Source organism: Dermacentor silvarum, chromosome 8, assembly GCF_013339745.2.
Source record: "Dermacentor silvarum isolate Dsil-2018 chromosome 8, BIME_Dsil_1.4, whole genome shotgun sequence".
Classification (NCBI taxonomy): Eukaryota; Metazoa; Arthropoda; class Arachnida; order Ixodida; family Ixodidae; genus Dermacentor; species Dermacentor silvarum.
In genome coordinates, this window is record NC_051161.1 from 6808376 (window position 1) to 6830204 (window position 21829).

At 42.7% G+C, this 21829-nt stretch overlaps 1 protein-coding gene across 1 annotated transcript; it reads right to left on the reverse strand.

Moving 5' to 3' along the window:
* Positions 1-4218: 4218 nt before the first annotated feature.
* LOC119460564 (probable Dol-P-Man:Man(7)GlcNAc(2)-PP-Dol alpha-1,6-mannosyltransferase) lies at positions 4219-21478 on the reverse strand. The gene is made up of 10 exons (XM_037721504.2): positions 21031-21478; positions 20832-20962; positions 20564-20696; positions 20241-20414; positions 19959-20153; positions 17168-17271; positions 9991-10217; positions 8576-8745; positions 5934-6009; positions 4219-4871 (listed from the first exon to the last, which is right to left on the reverse strand). Exons 1-10 carry the CDS (start codon positions 21047-21049, stop codon positions 4589-4591), a joined length of 1512 nt encoding a protein of 503 aa, XP_037577432.1. The 5' UTR covers positions 21050-21478; the 3' UTR covers positions 4219-4588.
* Between the last annotated feature and the right edge of the window lie 351 nt (positions 21479-21829).

The window sequence follows — 21829 nt, forward strand, 5'->3', positions numbered from 1 at the left end:
TGAGGGCGAAAGTGGAACATTTAAAAAAAATGATTACTTTGTCTGCTTCATGCAAAGATCGTGGGTACTTGGACATTACCCTTTCAACGCTCGTAAATTTAAATGGATGCAAAACACCCAGTCGCACGCTTCGATTCTCGGATACGCGCGGCTGCTTGGTCTACATGTTTTGCATACGTGCAGATTCCAATCGCAGCTGCACGACGCATGAGACGCCTGTCGAGCTGGTGGGGCTCTGGCGGCCCGAGACGTATCTTTGTTGTCTTTTGTGTTTAAGATGGGGAAACAGAAACGAAGTCGAGCTGGTGGGCAATGCCGGATGTTGCCGGAGCAAAATGTGGCGCTCACATTGTGCGGCCTGCAGCAGCGAACGGCGGCACGTTTGTGTTATCGTTTATTATCGTAATAGGGTTTGTGGCGATAGCTGTGAATGTGGCGTGCGACAACCCGGGAGGAGATTTGCTAAGTACTAGAATAGGAAACCTAGTGCGCGCCAGTGTTTTCACGAGCCCCATATTGCATCATCAGTTGTCCTAACAACTTTGTAAACACGTACAAATCTGTTCACAGTTTCAATCACAGGCTCACAGCACCACGAACCAACCATCAGCATCAAGATACACCGATTCACTTCATCTTTTGTTAAGTGTGTAGTCGTGAGGTTATGCACCATCCTTGTTTTGATTATCTGCATAGTTTCACAAATAAACTTGCCACTTGTAGAAAGCGAACTTCAAATGTAAATGCTCTCACCAAACAATAAATCACATCCTACTGCACAAACAATGCAAAGAAAAAAGTGAGATTTTAAAGTTATCTTTTAAGGTTATCCTTTTTGTACCGGTACACTGTTTCTCACGGGAAAGTGTGTGGACGATAACACACACACAGTAAATCTACAATGAAGTTTATGTTCACCTGCAATGTAACGGCGGGCATTTTAGGATTCACTCCAGATTTTAAGAAGAAATGTTTTCTTCAAGAACAAGAAATGACACTGACCTCCTTACAAGCGTTACACATAAAGCTGTTTTCACCCAAGATATTAAAAGTTTTAGCGAGTTAAACATGCAGAGCAATGAATGATTGCAGTTGTAAATATGCATGCGGCTTTCTGAAGGAGAGGCAAAGACCGCTGCATGCAGTGGTTCTCGACGCTCAGTCATTACAAGGACAGCAAGGTACGGGCTTGGGCTATATTCCATACTGAAAACAGTGCAGAAGACCTGAGTGACAATGACATGGGTAACATGATAACACAGCTTCTCAATCATCTGTGCCTTTTGCAATGTTTCAGTAGTAATTACTTGGACAACTCACATTTTTCACATACAAGCACTCCACATCATTACACAGAACTGAATGGTTAGCAGTGCTTATTTGTACTCTCATACAGTTTGAAAACTTTTAATTAAGGATGGTAAGCTCTGTTTGTGAAACTACTTGCACAAAATAATAGCATCTATTGTTTTCTTGCCATTGTGAATACTGTAAATGCATCGTTTGTTATACATGAGCATTGCCTCAGCTCAGCTAAACACTTGTCAGACTTGCAGCTCACGAACCACTGTAAAAAGGTGAGGTGAGCTTAGGAAAGGCTGTGAACAGCCATGCCATCTGCTAGCGCAAAATTTCAGGTATGGCAACACTACCATCAACGGTTTTGCTTATAACAGTGCCTGTGGCAGTGAACAATGGCTTTACTGTTCTGTAGAACACTGCTCCTCCTTGCAGAAACCATGAAAGTGAGCAATGCTCAGGTTTAATGGCAAACTGACCTCTCAAGCTTAGTTATAAGCCAAATTTTGAGGCATTCTAAGTATATTCAACTGCTTTTCCTGTTGCCTTGCTTGACCAAGAATGTAAAAAAAAAAAAAAGAGAGAGAAAATGCGAACGTGTGGAGATGTGAAATAGTGAACAATGTAAGTTTCACCACAATCTGTCATAATGATTGTCCCGAGAACATCACTTGCCTAGAAGCCTTTTGCAGGAGTTGTGGAATGGCATCAGCTGGGCTAGTGCAGTAAAGTGTGCACTATTAGAGATCAATATACAGGGTGTCCCAACTATCATGCACCAAGATTCTAAAATATGCAAATGCCACATGACTGGACAGAACCAAGGTAATGTTGTTTGCCGTCGCTTGGAAATACTCAGATTATTTTTTGCATTCCGTCTAATGACATAATTAGTCTTAATTAATCAACTTCTCAAATATTATAGTTAGGTGAAAAGTGTCAATCAGAAAATTGTAGAGAAACATGAAAAACTCCCGATACAGCTTTCTGTTGCTCAATACGTGCTACATAAAAGTGTTCTTCCAAGTGTGAAAAAAAGCCCGTGAATACACGCAAAGCGCCTTGCGCGGCCAGTCGTGCAGCAATTTTGCGTGCATTCGCGGGCTTCTTTCACGCTCAGAAAAACACTTTTATGTAGCACGTATTAAGCAACAGAAAGCTGCATTGGGATTTTTCCATGTTGCTCTACAATTTTCTCATTGACACTTTTCACCTAATTATAATATTTGAGAAGTTAATTAATTAAGACTAATTATGGAATTAGATGGAATGCAAAAAATAATCTGAGTATCTCCAAGCGACGGAAAATAACATTACCTTGGTTCTGTCGAGCCACATGGCATTTGCATATGTTAATATCTTGGTGCATGATAGTTGGGACACTCTGTGTATGTGGCATTCTTTGGTGCAAAATTGAAGCCCAGTTTTCTCTGCTCTCACCGCACACCAATAAAAGACCCGAGAAAACATAGCAAAAAATGAGGAAATAGTATGGTACCATAACATTACATTTCTTCAGCATTTCTTTCAAGCATTATTTTTACAATCGCTAGTCTCCACGTACTAAACATTTTCTTCACAGCTGCTGCACAACAAGCATTTTCCATGCAAGAGTGCAGCTTGAATGAAGCATTGAGAATGCATGATTCACAAGTGTAATCACCAGCTTAGGAAAATAACAGCGCTGGATAGGCAAAGACACAGGCATCCAGCGCTATAATTTTCCTAAACATGAATTCCCACCAACTCGTCCAAGTTCCTCTTCTAGTAATCACCAGCTACTTACTGTAGCTTTGTGTCTGGGGTCCCTCCCAAATCTTGGGACAATAAAGCGTGATTCTGATACTTTGAGGATCTTGTTACTCACTCCTCAGCCTGCAGATGACAAAGGCTAGTGTGAGATACTAGCATACATTTGATATTGACATCTGGAGCACAAACATCACAAGCCACATGCTGCAGCACACAAGGCTGAGCTGGGACCTACACAAATGTAGTGTGAGCACTGCACATTAAAAGAATAAGCGCTACCCTGTGTTTCAAATGATCTGAGCAATAAGACTGAATGCTGGGCTAGCTGGTTCTGGTCGAACCATAGGTTGAAAGAAACAAGCCACCAGTCTGACATTCATCCTCTCTTTGCTCATCCTTGTTACAACAATGTTTAGTTGACCTGACTGAGCCTCTATTACCTTTTCCTTAGCAACAACATGTGCTGGAGTTCGTGAAAATATAGCCCAACAGAGGGCACAGCAATAACATAGCCAGCGCTGTGTTGCAGTTATTTCAGTCTTTTTTCTCCCCTTTCTGCGATCACAACTGTTCAACGTTTTCTTTTCACCAAGAAATACCAACGAGCCCAACTGAGCACAAAGCCAGAGTTGCAAGATGTGCAGCGAGTGATGCCTTGAGGTGTGAATTGAAGATCATGATCATGCGGCTGTGTGCACTCCTGTGTCAAATGTCCATTGTGTGTTGCTCTTGACAGATCGCAAAAAAATCTATCTCTCGAAAACCATATATAAATTATTAACCTGCACAGCACTTCGCATTGCGTACACTGACAGCTGACAAGCACGCAAGGACTAGTAGAATATTATGTTCTTCACTGTGTAAGCATGTCATTCTCAACAAGCACCATCAAGCAGAGCCCTTTTTGATTTTTTCAAAGAAATGATCAGATTACTCTGAATCTTTACATCACTATACAAGCACAAATTAATTATGAAGCATGTGTAGGCAATGATGTACAGCAACGCATCTTTGGTCAGCTCACTAAGCCCCTGACTACTTGGGCTACTCACTTTTTAACACAATGCAGATTTCTTCATTTGTTTTACACAATGCTGGCGTAATGAGAGCTTCCAGTTCAGATTCATATGCATAAGAATAATAAAACATAGAGTACAGTACTCAAAATAAATATTTTAAACAAATGTACTCGATGCATTCCATCTAAAACACTGCAATGTAAAGCTTCGAGGGATAGTAATTTCATACAATAAGAATTTTACCTTGTGTCTTAGACAGACACACACACACACACAAAAAAAAGAAAACCTTAGCTATAGCACAAAATGCATTAGTGAAAATAATGCACCTAAATTAAGAAGCTCAATGCATGTCCATTGCCAGTTCCATTCACCCTGCTCTTGACACCATCTTCCACATTCTTAAATCTGTAAGCCTTGCACTGAGCAAACCAAAAGGGCCAGCGCAAACGTAGACACAACTATCAGAAGAGAGGTCAAACCAAACACAATGAGGCAACAGGCAAGACCTATGATGGTCACACTTGCGCTGATCGCTTGCGCTGGAGATCGAGGATGACCTGTGTGGGTGGCACCTTGCGCCTGAGGATGAGCACTCGGGGTCGAGTCCGCACATGCACAAGAGGCAAGGCGGCATAGTTGAGACGCACATGGCTGTAACCTTCCACTGTGGCCAGGAGCTCGTGGGTGTCTCGGTAAGGCACCACTGAGCTACTGTGCATGGACTTGCCCTCCAGGATGAGGTGGGTGAAGCTCTGCATCTCCAAGCCACCAGGAACAAGGTTTTCCGTCTTGTTGTATCTTGACGGACAAAGGAACATGAACAAGGTGAAGTTAGCTAAACACACATTCTCTGCCATCTGTTCCATTTGGCTTTGCTTTCTGCAACACTCACTGCCTGCAACAGCCCAGCACTAGGCTGGAGTAGTATTTAGTATAAGCAAAATTAACTTAAAGGGACACTGAAGAGCAAGAGTGGAGATGCTTCGACTAATAAATATTCTTTCATGACCATCTGACACACAGCAAGCAGCACCAATATTCCTCTAATCCCTCTCAAAGTTTATTCATCACCACTTTTCAAGGTTCTGTTTGCATTTATTATTTAAGGGAGAGAGGTTGAAAGGAACAAACTTTCCCTTTCAGAATCTCGCACCTAAAGTGCAGTGTCAATGTGGTGTCACAAATTTTAAAATATTTTCACTTGTTTTGGCTGTATTTCTACACAATTGTGTTTTCAGCTCTTTTCAACAGCTAACTCACTATGAACAGACTATCAATATCTATGATGTCACTGACAACTTCAAGGTGGCATCACCCTCCTGACTTTCATTTTTGAATCTTTATGTCTTACCAACACTCTGCTCATAGTAAGACTGGTGCTTTCAGTATTCTGTAAGTGAAATTTACCAATTCAGATTGACTATTCAATCTATTGGACCCATTAGGGCCAATGGGTCCCAAATGGAAATCCTAATGTTTTATTGGACTGGGCTACTTGTCAACAAGCAAACAGCCTAATGGTTCGCTCTGTAAGAACTTATTAGGCTAATAGGCTATTAGTTGTCAGCAATCTTATAGGCTACTAGTTTTTTCTATTACTTGAAACGAAAGCTTTGAAATTAGGAGAAACAATGAGAATGTGTCGGTTTCCTCTGTGGCTTTTATGCCTCAATCTGGTGGATGCCAACTTTCCATTTCACCAGAACTAGTTGTGCTGCTATGGCTTTAAAACAAGGCACACCATGCATAGAAGCCGCTAAAAAGCGGCTAGTACTTCATTTAATTATTACCATACACATTGAAATCAATTGTAAGGCAAGCTGTTATAATACTTGAGAAGCAACTGAAAAGTGTCCTTACCTCCAATGAGGATTCAACTCTCCAAATCTGGAAACCCCGGTCTGAGCAGCAAACACATCGATGTGGATATTGGCAACTAAAATAAACAAGCACATAAGAGTGAACCGCCATTTTTGTTGCATGAAAATCATTGTAAGTATTGTAGCAACAGAGTACTCTAAGAGCAGAAGTTTGGGCAAATGATAACAATTAATTTCGATAGTGCACACCGTGCACACATACTACAAAATATAAGGATTAGGCAGTGAGTAAAAATTATGCAGATGCCACGCACTGTGGGAATCGATGTAAGTGAAGTTTTCAGTGCTGTTTTATGTTCATTGACGATATTTGGCTGCAACGTTGACAGCATACGACAGTTATGATATGACGTTAAATGTTACCTTCAGTGCCCTACTTGGTGTTTGTCTATGTTGTACACATAACATACAGCGAGATGTGTTAACAACTCAAGGAGTTGTTACTGTATGTGCCATTGTTCATAGACTGCGAGAATGTTAGCACTGTCATTCCCTCACATGGTGCATCGCATCGTGGCTGAGAGAAAGAGAGACAAAATTTTTATTGAAGCCTTAGGTGAAATAGCTGCTGCCACGTTCCGTGCCCAACAGACCAGCGCCCGCTGGCCCCCCAGGATTCCTTCACGCAGCATGGCCTACCAGTGTTGCAGAATTGTGACATTGTGGTCGTAGTGTTGATTTGCTAGATGGTCGCTTGCATATTGTCATGTTGATGTTGCAGTGTTTTAGTGCGGCTTTGTGTCTGCATGCCCTGCATCAGTTGTACACATGGACAAACTTGCATGTTGTTTATTTTTAAGAAATAGCAGAAACATGCAGCCACACCGTACCTTGAATTAAATTATTTTTCTTTCTTTTTCATATTTTTTTTTTTACAGTTTCTTGGCAACTGTTGCCAAGTCCAGTAGTAGTGTTTGTTTTTTTTTATTGAAGAGAACCCAAATGAAGCATGCTTTTTGACTACGCCTTTCCCTTTTCCTGCAATTCTCCCATGTATGCAAGCTGCCACGAGCGAAGAGTGGGAAGGCCGCTATTCACCCGTTTTGTCACGGTATTGGCTTCTCCAATGCTTTTGTGGGGGGCTCATGCGTAATTACAGCTGTCCAGAGGGCACTGTGTCGACAGCCAAGGAGTTCCAGAGGGCACTGTGGCAACAGCCAGGGTGCTCCACAGGGCATTTTGGCGACGCCCACTGAATTCGTTCGAAACGCAACACTTGGTGATGGTGCTCTTCCTCTCTCCTTCCTCTGTGTGTTGTTAATTTGCACTCCTCTCCTATAAGCTATGCACCACCAACTAGCCCAACAAGAAGTACTCCTTTGTTGCAAAGGTCTCATAGACACCTCTCCTGCTACGTACATTACACACTTTCTCAACCACCCCAAAGGCAGCAACAGCAGTGGAAATGTCGAAGGAAGAGGCAAAGAAAGCTTTGCTTTAAAAGCATTCACTTACAACTTTCTGCCTGTCTCTTATTTCACTAAGTCTGTGTGCGCTGTGAACACCACTGAAAAGTGAGGGAGCTGATGGCTAGTAGTATGAAGCAGTCAAATGTCATTGCAGCACATGTTTGCATTCTTCGGACTTGTTGGCTTGAAAACAGGGGTAGGGGGGGGGGGGGGGAGGGGACTCTAACCAATCGTAAGGTGAGTGTTGATGTTTCTTTAAATTTTAACACATCTGACTGATGGAATTTTGCATCACAAAGCTGTGCACGGGGCTCACATTGGACAAGCAGTGCCAAAGCAGATGAGGAGTAAGGTACATGCATGACCGCTGTGCATACCACAGGGCATTTGCCCTGTCTTGAGTCCACCAGTCTAAGTACAGCTATGGTGGCACATTATATGTTCAAGTATATAATGTGCCCATTTATATAAAGAAGGGGATGACTTCTTGAGGTCTCAAGAACAAATGCATATATGTCACTATGACCACAGCCCAACTTAATTGAAGCTACATAAAGCAGAAGAGCCCAAACCCAGAAGCCCAGAAAAATTAACATGGCATGCTGAAGTTGTAAACAGCACACCCACGATCTGCTAACTCATTCCAACCACTGCCTATGCTCTATTGCTCATTGCACATGACCAAACAATAGAGACATATTGCAAAACTCACCTAGCTGCTGCCACCATACTAAGCTAAACAATTTGTATTATTTTCAATAGTGCAATTTAATCAGACCCCAATTATGCAAGCAGTACTAGCAGGGTTGCGAGCAGTCTGCAGAAACTGTTTTTCAATCGCAGATGGACTTATGCCATGCATGGGGCTCTTTCTAGGCAATTATGACAACTTTACTAATCATTTGTGCTCATTCTAGTTGTCCCAGCTCATTTTTCAACACAGCTTCAGTCCACCCACACTATACAATATACCTGTTTCAGCTCACTACCCCAATTTTTCTACTTGTAACAATTGTTTTAAATCACTGAACAACTTGCCGAGGCCACACATTAATGGATACAGATGCTGACACTGTCACACAATATTTATGGTGCATACCTCACATTAACTACTGACACCGTAAAACCTGGATGCAGTTTTAAGAAGAACTCAAGTGGCAGCCATCTCACTGGATACAATTAACAAATTGATAATGTTGTCATACTAGCTTACCTGGCAAGCCTGCCTCAATTTCGTGGAGCTTTTTAAGTGCATAGCCGCCAGGGTAGTTGTGGCTGGAGATGTAAAGCAGGAGGCCAGTAGCAAAAAGGTTGGCGACAAGATGGAAGCAGATGCCCAGTGTGCAGACAACATGCCATGAGGACTTGAGTCTGTTGTTCCAGCTGCATTTAGCAGAACAAGAAGAGCCTTTACTGAACAGCAGTGTGCTCCCATAAAGCTGTGCCATCCCACAAAGCTGTCTTCACAAAAGCACAGGAAATATAAGAGCATGCAATGTGTGTCCTACATGCAGTGTCAGTGGGTTTCCACTGCTAATGTGAAAATTGTAATTCTTGAATAATGTAGACACGAACAAAGGAAGACAAGCATAAACGTGCTGTACTCGCAGCCAACTTTGTGTGGCAATGAAGGGATAACTACGGAGGCAAAGTGTGCTCCTTAAAAAAAGTTTCTTACAATCCACTCAAGTTTAGTCTGGGGGAACATAAACCATACACATCTTATTTACCACAGCAACATAAGACAAAAATACACCAATGAATGTTCAATCTGAACTATTTTTCTGCTTTTCTCTTCAGCAAATGCAATACTGCTGCATGTGGAAGCTATGCCAATTCAGTACTATCAGCTCCAAGAAACCAAAAACTGTTGAACTCTGTTGGGCTACTTGGAGCAGTAACACGTGTGGAGAAGCTCTGCTCAATTTCTAATATTCCTCTTTCCCTATTATTTACCCTGCTACACTATATAGGCCTTCTAGCCACTCTTTTCTGCAATAAAGAACACACACACATGCATGTACACACAGGATGTCTCATGTAACTTGAACCAGCTTTTTAAAAAAGCGGTACACTTTAGGCAAATTTGATCAAAGGCATACTCTCTTCATAGTTGGTGTGAATTCCTCAAACTATTTTATGAAGTGGAATTAGTTTGTTAATTAACTAAGTTCGATTCTGACATATTTAAGTATTCCTATTAGGGAATAAGTTTTATTGTGAAAGATGTCGAGTGGGCTCAGAAAGAACCAATGAAATTCTGCCCAGGACATTATCTGTTACATGGTTTTTTTTCCAGGCTCTGTAAAAAGTGCGTGACCTATGAAAAATATAATGTCAATGTGCGCTTGCACATTTAATTTGCAGTGCTCTCAGCCGTATTTCATAAGAATGAAGCCCACATGCCCAATGTAAGTAAAGCTAACGAGCATGTTTCAATCTGCTTTCAGCGCCAGCCTATCACTTATCATTTTGGCTCCTGGCAGATTCCTATCTTCACGATGACATATGGTGTTGACATGGCTGCTTGGATTACAGGTCCAGTCACCTATGTGAGACGGCTGAGCTTATTCAGGGCTCACTTGGCTTGTGCAGTTTGTAAGTGTGCTCTACCACAACTGCACTCACAAGTACAAGCAGGCCCTTGCAGCAGCCACGTTGAGGAGGGGGAGAGTGTAGATGATGAAACGCAGCTCCTTGTGGGGGAGGAAGGAGTAGAGCAGCACATATCCCACTGCAGGCAGCAGCAGCATCTTCACCCGCCGGTCTACCCACACCCCAATGGGGATCAGGAGCAGGGAGCTGCCCAGCGCTCGGGGAATGGCCGAATACAGGTACCACGACCAGGGTGAGGTCTGCCGCGGCTGTCAAGGACACACCAAATGCAAGCTACTGACAGATACGGTGGATCACAGGTACGGCCATATCTAGGCGAGTGGAGGAGGGGTACACTGCACGGACTAGTCACAGATTGCCACAGTGGTGTTGTTTGAAAACCTCACGCCACATCGCTATGCTGGCCCTATCGAGAAGATGCAATCGTTACAAGGGGCACAGCAAAAGATGGGCAAGACCTGCCTATTCCCTCAGGATGGTCACATGCTTCTCTTCACCCCTCCCATTAGAAAATGCTATTGTTGCAATACTAAGTTGGAAACAAGTAAGAAAAATGGCACCTAAAAATCACTGACCAGGATTAAAAAATGAATTGAATTGAAAAAAATGAAAAGATACCTGGCATGTAATCCAGAAAAATTGAAAGTATACATATGCCGCACAGCTTACAGTAACCAAATACTAAGGTTTATATTTTCAACATTGCTATACGAGTTGGTGAAACATTGCATCGACGTGTAATTGATTTTTCTGAAAGAGCTGCATGGTATATATGTATAGGCTTGCCATTATGTTTTCTCTTGGTGACTACTGTAGTAGTATGTTCTTTTCTTGATCCTACGACCCTGCTACACATTTTTACGTCTGTTTGCAACTTTTGTGGTTTGTATACACTGTAATAATCCTCTTGTGTTTTTCTCTTTCATGCGCATATGCATATATATTTCTTCTATCTTGCATTTTTTGTAGCTACACAGTTTTTGTGCATTTAGTACCTTTTTTTTGTATATCTTAAAGCTCCTTATTTAAGTCAGACAGGGAACATGAACAAGAAATTTAACATTGTTAACCTAGATTGTATGTACAGCCGCTTAGGTGAGAATGCTACCCCTGTATGCCATGCTCCAGGGCATGAACATAGTTAAGCCTTTGTGTTTGTGCTCCAAACATCGGATGGATGCTGAATAATGTTTAATTGAATTCCACACAACATATGGCCCTGTCTTGTGGAACCAAAAATATGCCTTATAGGTGCCGTTCTAGAGTTTTCAGGGAAGTCAATTACAAAGTGACTCTTGTACAGAGCACCACTTCTGGTTTCTGCTGTTCTTGGGTTTACCATGCATAAACCAGGGGGCTAATAGGGACCTGCTTCACCCTGCAAGATCAAGCACAACCATCATGAAGAAGCAGAGCAGCCACTTCAGTGATGGAGCTGGCTAGCAGTGATGACACGTTTGATGACCAACTCCCACCGGTCATGAGCCAAAAGGTGAAGCGAAGAATGCTCAAGACCTCTCGCTCTTCAAACCACAGTATCGGCTCAGAGGCCCTCAGCACAGGGTGTGCTGTTTACAGCATTGATGTTACCATACGAGGCAGTGACGTAGCCATTCAGATCAAGCTGGTGAAGATGATGCTGTCACATTGCTGATACATCACAAAGGTATATCTTGATACATAAAAAAACAACTTTAAGGAAGACAGAATTCCTTCTTGTGTCAACGAAGGTAGCCTATTTTTGACATGAAGCGTAGCATTTAATTCTGAACCCATTCCTGTGTCGAAGGTGTACAGTAGTATAAAGACTGGAGGTGTGAATACTGCCCAAGCTAATTAAGCTTTAAGCTCACACTGCTCTGAAAAGCATGGCAGAAATAGCTGCAGTACAAGTGACGATAAGTGCACCAATTGTAAAGGCTTTGAACTCGAGATCAATGCCTTTCTGGGGCAGTCACTATAACATATGAGGGACACCGTAGTGGTGGGCTCCACCTGTGGGCTCTTTAACGTGCACCCAATGCACAGTGCATTAGCATTCTTGCATGCTGACACCAACGGAATGTGGCCAGGATTGAATCTGCAACCTCAAGCTCAGCAGTGCAATGGCACAAGCACTGAGCTGCTATGGCATGTAATTGTAAAGACTTACACAAGGCGTCCTTGAAGAAATGCCCAGAAATGAAGAGAAAACAGATGGCTATAACAAGCATGGCGAGAGACAATTAATTGCACAGGAAGGCTACAGAGGCATAGAAACATTCATACTGACAAAAACCCGTTAAAAAGTTAATTGCTACCATAGGTAGGTGTAGGCGTCTCGCCGCTGCCACCCAGAGGGCTACAACTATCTATAGGTCCAAATTCATGCCTCAAACAATGAGTGGCCAGCACTTCAGAACATACCTACACCAATGCCATGTGGCCTGCTTCATGACCCCAGCTTCCACTGCTGGCAGTTTAAAGCCAGGATAAGCAAGTAGTTGCAGCAGTCTTATACACATCAGTTACCATCAGTACATTCAAAGTAACTGGTCAGTCGAAATTCTATATCTGGAACCAACAAGCCTTAGTAATCAGAAATAAAGCTCAACCAGTGCTATTCTTCCACAACAAAGTCAGGGAAGCATCTGTTTTCATATGGCTTCTGATTCCACAGTTCAGTTTTTTGTCCCCATAAATACCATGTCCCAGCTAACATTAGACATGCTGTTAAAAAAAATTTTAAATTAAAAACCACGGTGCAAGATACAATTATAAAACCTACAGCGGTTCAGACGTCTGGTGACCGAACACTATAGGTCTTAAAATTGTACCTTGCACCACCTGTCTTTATACTTTTTTTTCCATTGAACAGCTTGGCTAACGTGTTTGCTGGGACACCCTATATACGAAAACAGATTTCCCATCATGATATGTCAACAAAATCTTCAAAACATAATTCAGCTCTCAGATGTAATAGTGACTGCCCCAGAAAGGCATTGATCTCGAGTTTAATCCTCAGACCAGGACGAATTTTTCTTTAACTGCAAAGCTTTCTTGTGGATTCGTGCTACAGTCAGGTGGACTACATTTTTCTCTTTCATGAACCTTTCTTCACCTTGTTAGCTTTTGCAGAAGTGATCCAGCTTTCAGGCTATAAATTGTTTGAAGAATGTAAATCTGGTTGCAGAGCAATTTGTGCATTATTTACATTCCAGCACAGCATGGGGCTCAAGTCGCAGCTGTGAAAGGTCCATCTGACAGGCTTTTCATGCCTTTTGTCCAAATCGTCATTATTCGTAGCACTCTTTCTCTCCCCTTCATTATGTCCTGGTACAGAGCAGCAGGCTAGAGGAGTCAACTTCAGGCTGACCTTCTCCACCATTTCTGTTAAATTTCTGCTCCCTCTTGTCTACAGTTGGCATGACTTCACCTATGTGCTTCATCCAGTGCTGCCTCATGACACTAGAAAATATGCTTGCGTAACACTCTCTCTAAAAAAGCTGTCAGCCCTTCCACTGGGGTGGACATGGAAGACCAGCGAAGCTGTACTATGGTGGGAATTATGTATTTCTAATTATGACTATTAAGATGTGATGGTGTAATTGGTTATTTGAACTATTAAAGAGTGAGAAATATATTTGGTCCAGTGGTTTTCATTTATTTAGTGACCACAGGGACCATGGCTTTATGGTTGCTACGGTACACCGCCATAGGGTGTACGGCAAAGGTTGGCACGTTCTTCATAAACACGTCAGCAACGCCGCGCACGTTTGGTGTGAACGTGGGCAAAACGCCGCCACCGTCGACAACAGCTGTGCGCGTTGTTTGTGTGACCGCACACAACCGCTGTCAAAACGCTGGCAAGGTGATGGAACGGCTAAACGCTGTTGTCAACACTGTTTGGGGAGAGGCGGGCGAGAGCCCAGAGAGAGTCGGCAGCAAAGGCGGCAGAAACCGGCAGGGCTGCACGCATGCGGCACAATGAGAGAGCGGGCATGCACACGCACAGTCTAGTGTGCCTCGATGCCCTCCTTGCCCACCGCTCCCATTCCAGTGGGAAGTCGCGTTTGCTCTTTGCCGTGCGTTCGCTCCCCGTGAAAGCGCGCGTCCCTTGCCCTCGCGCGCTTTCACTCGCACATAAGTCGCATTTGCCCTCTGTCGTGCATTTGCTCCCCGTAAAAGCGCGCGTCCCTCGTCCTCACGCGCTTTCACTCACACATACAGCATACGCCAATGAGAGTTTTTTTCTATTGCCAGATGCGACCATCAAAGAGTGAGTCCTTAACAGCTTCGTTGTAAAAAAAAAAAAGCACTTGCATTCACTATTATGGGTGCCTGTAAATCTACTCTGAGTTAGCTAAACATAAGACCAAATGACGTATCAGCAGTGACACCTGGACCCTGGCATATGTGTGGGGACCTCAATGCCAATCATCCAGTCTGGGAATTTCGAAGATAGATTTTTGGTGAAGGCTGAGATCACAATCTTCACTCATTGTACAATAGCATTCCAACATACTTGTGCAGACTTACAGTAGTTGCTTAGACCTACCATTGGTATCGCAGTGCCTCACAAATGATCTACCAAGTCATGCTGAAGCAGTAATACTATGACGTAATTCATCGACGCTGGTTCTCATTGGCACGTCTGGATACTGTTTAAGACATCTGTAGAGGACACATATCAGGAAAGGCTTCACACTAGCCTAGATGATGATGATTAATGGATTTTATTGGAACAAGGGCTAGATAAGGCCAAATAGTGCCAAACAAAAGATAATAAATGAATTGACAGTGGTAGAATGTGGCAACTGTAAGGGTTGTCAATCAGAATGTGAATGGTACATGTAACTTGGCTGTAGAGAGGCCTAAAAATTAGTCGCTGTAAAGTGTGTAAAATGTACAGGTATTACAATAGTGAGAATGACTAGTGCTGTATGCTATGACCATAAAATTTCTGTTAACCAAGGGTGATGTTTACTAAATGCATGAGTAACAGTAGCCCTCACACCTCACCAGAGTGCCCTTGAAGGCAAGGGCTGGGAAACTAAGCTTTACAAAAATGCTATCGCAGCAGCAGCCTCTAGTGAGAGGATGTGCTAAGATAACTTGGGCAAACATGTGCTAACATCTCGTAAAAACGCTAAAACTAACCTATTGTCAAATAGTGGTTCCATGCCGAAAAACATTGTGAGGTGGAGGGGAATGTGTCGCCTGTATGCCAGGGCAAAGTATTTTTTTCTTTGAGCTTCTATTCCCCGACACTCTAACATGACGTGAAGGACTGTAAGCGTCTCACCACATTTATTACAGACAGGAGGATCATCACCGGTGAATAGGTAGGAGTGAGCACACCAGCCTAGAAAACCAGACTGCAGCAACTGCATATGATGCTGCTGCCTTGTGAAGTTCCTACAGGAACACTGCTTTTTTTGGAAGCGCCAGAAGTGGTGCTAGCTAAATGCAGCTGGCTCCTTACCTCCTGTGCCTGACAGCGTAAGATATGTAGCTGTTAGCAACCTCAACCAAACACCCGTCACCCTGACTAGTCGTGGCATGATGATGTGGTGCCTCCCGAGCAGAAACCAAGCTGCCTAGAGCAGTTTTTTAAGCGTGTAAAGTCACCCCTATACACTGTGTCATGTGTATCTGTTGTGCTGGCCAGTTGTGTTGGTCAGATAATAAAAAAATATGGCCCTGACAAATCCACAGCAACAGAGCCTCGCCAGGCCCAAGGGCAGCCCAGGAACATAATCGCTTTTCAAGTCTGTTCTTATTACAAACTGGTATGTTACACAAACATAAAAACACATTTTAAGGTGAAAGCTTTCCTTAGCTACTTTGCCCACCTTGTATGGTTAGACAGATGCCGGTGATTTTGCACAGTATGTCAAATCCACTTTAAAAAATTGGAGAGGTTCAACACAAGTGACAAGAAGGAGAGTAAAGAGTGGGGAGAGAATGCACAAGGAAGAGAAGGGTAAGGAGCGAGGAGGACGTGTGCCGGCTGCGAGCACCCGATCTGCAACAGACAACAGTTGGAACTGTCGCTTGATGAACAGCCATTCCAACGAAGTTGCAGCCAGGCTACTACAGATACTGGGGATTGCTACGAAGTTTCCACTGGGGTGCTGTGATTACACCAATATATACTGTGTTGTGGTAATGTTTTGAATCGTAGTTGGCAGCAAGATTGCCACTTCGTGCGTCTGCTGATGTGCCCATAAGCTTTTGTGGTTCACGAATGGCATGGGGATATGCAGCAGATTACACAACAACATTATCGCTGACTTTTACTATCATCTTCGATGGTTTCGGCCACATTTTTTTTTAAACATCACGGTACGATGAGAAAGGCATCATCTTCATGTGAAGAAAGCAAGTCTCCTCAGGTTTCTTGATGTAAAAACTGCTTTTCTTTACTTAAACATGGAGATGAAAGTAACACTGTCTGGAGGTAGGTAGGCATTTTAATGCTACGTCCTGCATTTTCATGTCAACTCGCAATATCTCCCGAAAATATCATGATCATGTGTTTTTATTCAAAATTATACATGGCGAGGTCTCGTCTGAGAACTTGAGATTAACACTCGCATTTTCTGTGCCACAACCAGGCTTGCGGATCCCTAGCATTTTTCATGTCCACGATTCAAGAAACCTGAGCCCCATAAAACAAGCTCTAACTCAGCAGAATGTTAGAGGTCTTGATATTTATATTTTTTGCCCACATGTACTTTACCTAACTCTTTATCCCTTATTTGAGTTTTTGCAAGAAGTTCTACTTTTAGTTTGTTATTTTCAATTTTTTTCAGTGCAGCATTATTTAGGCCCCTCTACTGTTCATGGGCACCTTAGAAATGAATGCAAGAATGACAAGATTATGCCTAAATAACTTCCATACACTTTCATATGCATCCAACTTTATACTATCTATGAATGAAATGTTCAGTAATTGCTTCAGAGATAATTTTCAGAAGGATTAAATGCAGTGTGCGCTATAATGTACAAGGTGTAAGACAAGGATGTAGAGCATTATTAAATATTTCCAAAGTTACGACTCGATTCCAAGGAACATGATGCTATCCTGGCAAACTTCATTACCCATCAGAACTGTGTAAAAAGATATGGCTCCACAGTAACAACATCAAAATGTCAGTTGGAAGAACGTATTTTCACTAGGTTAGGGCATAAGCCAAAAGGATACACCCCATTCTGAGCTCTTATTCAACACCACATTGAACCAGAGCACTTCACCTTCTGGCCACAGCCATCGCTGCCAGAAGAAGGAGTCAATAGCAATGGTGGTTCCTGCAGCAAAAACATGAACAGCGATATGTAGTTTACCACGGCAGCCAAGTGTAAACACATTTCTTCTGGCATTGAAGATTTAACTGGGCTGATGGCAACTGTTATATGCGGTAAAATTTCTTTAGGGTTTTCTAACTTAGACCTGTTGAAAAACATAGGCAACACATACCATATACACTCTTGTTGTGGCTGCAGGTTTTTTTCTGAGATTTGGGGTGAAAATCGGGGGTGCAGCCATTAGACGGCGAAAAAGACAACATTTTTGTTTTGTAAATATTTTCGGTAGTATTTTATTGAACTACAGTACTCGCTTGTACTGGCTCTGGCTATTCTTGGCTATTCCCGTAGCGCGTCACCTGCAGGGTGGAATAAATGGTGACACCCCACAGACCAGCGATGGCAGCATCTCGGAGGCAGCCATTATACATCATACATTATTTTTCCTTTCATGCATACTTCAGTGTTTCCTATGAAACTTCACACAAGAAAGATGCTCTAAAGCTATTTGACTAATTACTTCTGCTTTGAATCCATTTAAAAAACTAACACTTCAGTAGCAATTTAATATATAACACCATATAGAAAGGGTCCTTTGCTTTCAGGTAAACCCTGATAATTATTGATTTTTAAACCTTGTACAAGGTTTATTAAAATTGGGTTTAGCCTGATTTTCCCCGAACTTTGTCCTTTTGTAAATTTGTAAAGGTTAAGAATAAATGCAGGTGTTACAAAACTAATGAATGCTGCCCATGTTGTGTAAGTGGTCAAGATCAATATTATTCATATATGAATATGATATATGGTTCCTTCTTGCTCAACGCTAAAGCAAAAACTGGCATATATAGTGTATTCACCGCCTGCCAGCATTTACTGAACGAAAGCTTGTTGCTTTTTTAGCAGCCTTGTTACATGAATACAACAATGGCGCATTGCATTGTATTTCCCGCATGTCACCTTCATGTAAATGGCAGTAATGCACTAGGAAGTGAATGTGACATTGCGTAACGTAATGCATTGCGAATGGTAGCTGTGTCATTGAGGGGACATCTTCCCCAGCTAAGTCATGCTCAAAGAATGGTGGCAGATTTGGCTACTTGGTATTCCACTAATATTGTAGCAAGGATGCATAGCGTAAAACAGCAAAACAGCAAGAAAACACACAAGGATGAAAAGCCTGACAGGATGGATGCAGAAATGCTTAAAATGGATATGATAATGTACACCAACGAGAGCTTGTAAGATAAGAGAAAACATCACACCTATTGCACAACATGCCCATGTACAGTGCTCAGTGATTCAAATGTGATAATCAGCCTGCATGGCAGCTGGTGAGTGCCACTGGTGAGCGCTGGGTGATCACTGGTGAGGCCAAATGCAGTCACAATGCGTCACAAAGGTCCATGCTTTCATGTTATACCACAGTGCATCAGCTCGGTGTCACCAGCACCTGTCAGTGGTGCAAAAAGTGCCATCCGTCATGCGGGTCAATTATCATATTTGAATCGCTGAGCACTCTACACTACTATTTGTACTATTTTTGTTAAAAAAGAGGTAGTTGGTGGTCAGACTCGGCAAGTAACATGTCTCTCTCACTTGTTTGTTTGGGCTATTTGCTTACATTGGCAATCATTGTCAATGCTTTCTGCATAATTTTTTTTAAGAGTACCATTTTGTGTATTTCTTTCAAGTGTAGAAATAATCTCTGCCAACAAAGACTTGTATAGATGAGTTCGTCATGCCTTGCAAACAGCTGTTTTTGTCATTACATGTTCCTGAAAGTGATTTCGCTTGTTTAAGTAGAATGTCTATTCTAATAAGAGGCCACTGCCTGTGGTAATCGTTTGTGAATGTTACCAGAAAAATCCCAAACTTTCGGCTGCCAGACAACAAAACCCAGTTTTTCTTTTTAAAATTACGCCCAATATTTCTCAAGGCAAGAGTGGCCATTTTGCTAAGTGTGAAGCATAATTTATTAATACAGCTTAACTTGGACCATTTAAATTTTACTAAACCATCAAGACAGACTTGTAAATAAGTGATTTAGCGTGGAAGCTTGGGCGTGTTGGTGATTAATTGGCAAAGACCGGCAGGTGGGACAGACCGGCAGGTGCATAAACGATCGTCTCAGGGAGCACTATAATAACGTGTACAACACGATACAGGGTCATCTGGGCATTCATTGCCGTGATCACGGGTGTAAGCCCTATTTTGACAAAAGCGAAGTGCTGGCTAGGAATAATTCGCAGCTGACACGTGAAATCATTGAGGCAGATTTCATAAGGAAATTTGATAGCTCATGCGTCAGTTCACCTTCTATTGCACTTTCATCTCGGGAAATCGCATATCTTAACAACATTTGAATGGCAAACAGCCAGTGTGCATTGTTAGCACGTGGCTATCATTATCATCATTCGAAATGATGCTGCAGTGTTTTGCTAATTATTCACATGTTGCGCATGGCAGTGCCATATATCCCTCATGTCCTCATGAATAAACTGTTGCAAGTCAGCGCTGTGTGCGTGTCGCACTCTCGTGTCCATGTCTTTTTTGCGCTGTGTTTTTGCCATTGTAAATAAGAATGGGCGAAGACCTTCGCTATGAGCAGTGCATAGTTGGCTATGAGAATCTTGTGGACTTATATAGAGCTTACATTGTAACAGTTAAAACTTATGAATATTTATACTTACCAAGCAAGGCTAGTGCTATGGGTATTCCCCACTTGAAAACATTCAGGATTCTCAGGCGGCCAGAAAAGATCTCCATCAGAATGATGATGCCCAGGAGGGATGCCAGCTCAGCACGAAAAACAAGAACAGCCACTCCACTTGTGACAATGAGTGGGAAATGGCGCTGTTCCAGCCAGTAGCTATATGCAAGAAACACTGGGCAGAAAATACGTGAGAGGTGCGAGACTCCGGTCAAGACAAGAATAAGTGCATTTACAATGGTGGCCTGCTGTCGATACTTACCGAAAATCAGAGCAAAGGTGTTGGGAAGTGGTCGTGACATATAGAACACAAAGTGGAACTGTGATACTGTCAGCAATGTAAGCCAATTGGTCATGGCAAACCCAAATTCCTTTTGGAGGGCCCTGCTGAACTCGCGGTACGCACATGCCACCATCGTTCCAAGGACAGCCCTCACTGCAACAGAAAAATGCGTGCACTGATGATGTGAATAAACATGACATAATGTGGCAAGATGGTAAAAATATCTGATTATATACACGTGTATTTCCACGTAAAAGCAAGCCAATGTTGATGGTTCCAAAGCGGCATCACAAAAAACTTACCTACGAACTGTGCAACTATCTTTTCCAAGCCCATTAGTGTGCTCACAGCAACCCATGGTCCGGCAAAGACAGCAACCATAAGGGGGCCCACAAACGACCTTGGCACAACACCAGGAAATTCCAGGTGATCGTACTGCGTCAAAATGTCTTGCGTTAACAACCATGTGCAAGGTTTTGCGGCCAGTCAAAATAAAATGCAGAAAAATCGGGTCTAGCTGCATAACCATGCACGATGCTGCAATAAAGTAAAGTCAACCTATAAACTTACATTCGAAATGTTCGTTCTATGGTAAATAATGTCGTGTATAGCTTGCAGGTTAAAGCTCTCCTCAACTTTCGTGAACGGGCAAACGACGAGATGCACGGCGCAGGCTAGGAGCAGCAACCACTCCACTGAATCTATGGAAGAAAAATCATAAGTCAACAGGTGGCTTCGTTCTGAAAGTAATATGAGTAGCTGGACTTACCTTGGTTTTTTGCCACCATGGTGACGTCGGAAGAATGGCACAAACGCAGATCAATTCAACTTGCGAGCTCTGGCAGCAGTGGTGGTCCGACGTCGATTACCGAATCATAACGGAAGCATGCTCCAAATGAGGTTTTCACATTGATATCAGACCTTGTGCTTGGAAATGTAAGCTGTAAGCTTCGTTTCAAAAGATCACACGTCGAAAGAAATTGCTGGCCTGTGCATCTGTAGCCGTGGATGCTCAGTTTAGCTCAAACTTCGACAATAACAGGCTGGGAGCAAGGAACACGCTGCACAACAGCACATCGGTCAGGTTCTGTAACAGAATACGGATGGGACAAGGAACGGCGGTCAGTATTTTGGTTACCGCAACGCCGCTGACACAGCTGCAGAAGCGGTCAACCAGCAATGCACCGAAACCAAATAACCGACCGGGCTGAATGGTGGATAGGCTTGGCATCGTTCAGTTTCGCTTTGGCGTTTTGAGCTCAAGGTGCTCAGTCTCAATGCTCAGCATGGTTAGCATGATTTAGCCCATAGTAGAGTGTACTAGTACCCATAGAGTTTCTCGCAGTAAGAAACTCTATGGTTTAGCCAGTGCATCCTTTATTATTTAAAAAGTAGAGGAGGCGCTGGTTTGGCATGCATGAAAGTCAGTGCTGCCACCCCCCCCCCCCCAAAAAAAAAAAAAAAAAAAAAACTGCCTAGATTTAGGTATTTTACATTAGCTTTTACACCAAGGAGGTTCTGCCATAGAGTTTCACACTACAAAACGGTGTTATAGTGAGAAACTCTAT

Coding starts and splice junctions, on each gene's coding strand:
- LOC119460564 (XM_037721504.2), bottom strand. Junction 20,154..20,240: donor CACCTTTGCTCTGATTTTCG/GTAAGTATCGAC, acceptor TTTTCTGCCCAG/TGTTTCTTGCATATAGCTAC. Junction 6,010..8,575: donor AATTGAGGCAGGCTTGCCAG/GTAAGCTAGTAT, acceptor TGTTTATTTTAG/TTGCCAATATCCACATCGAT.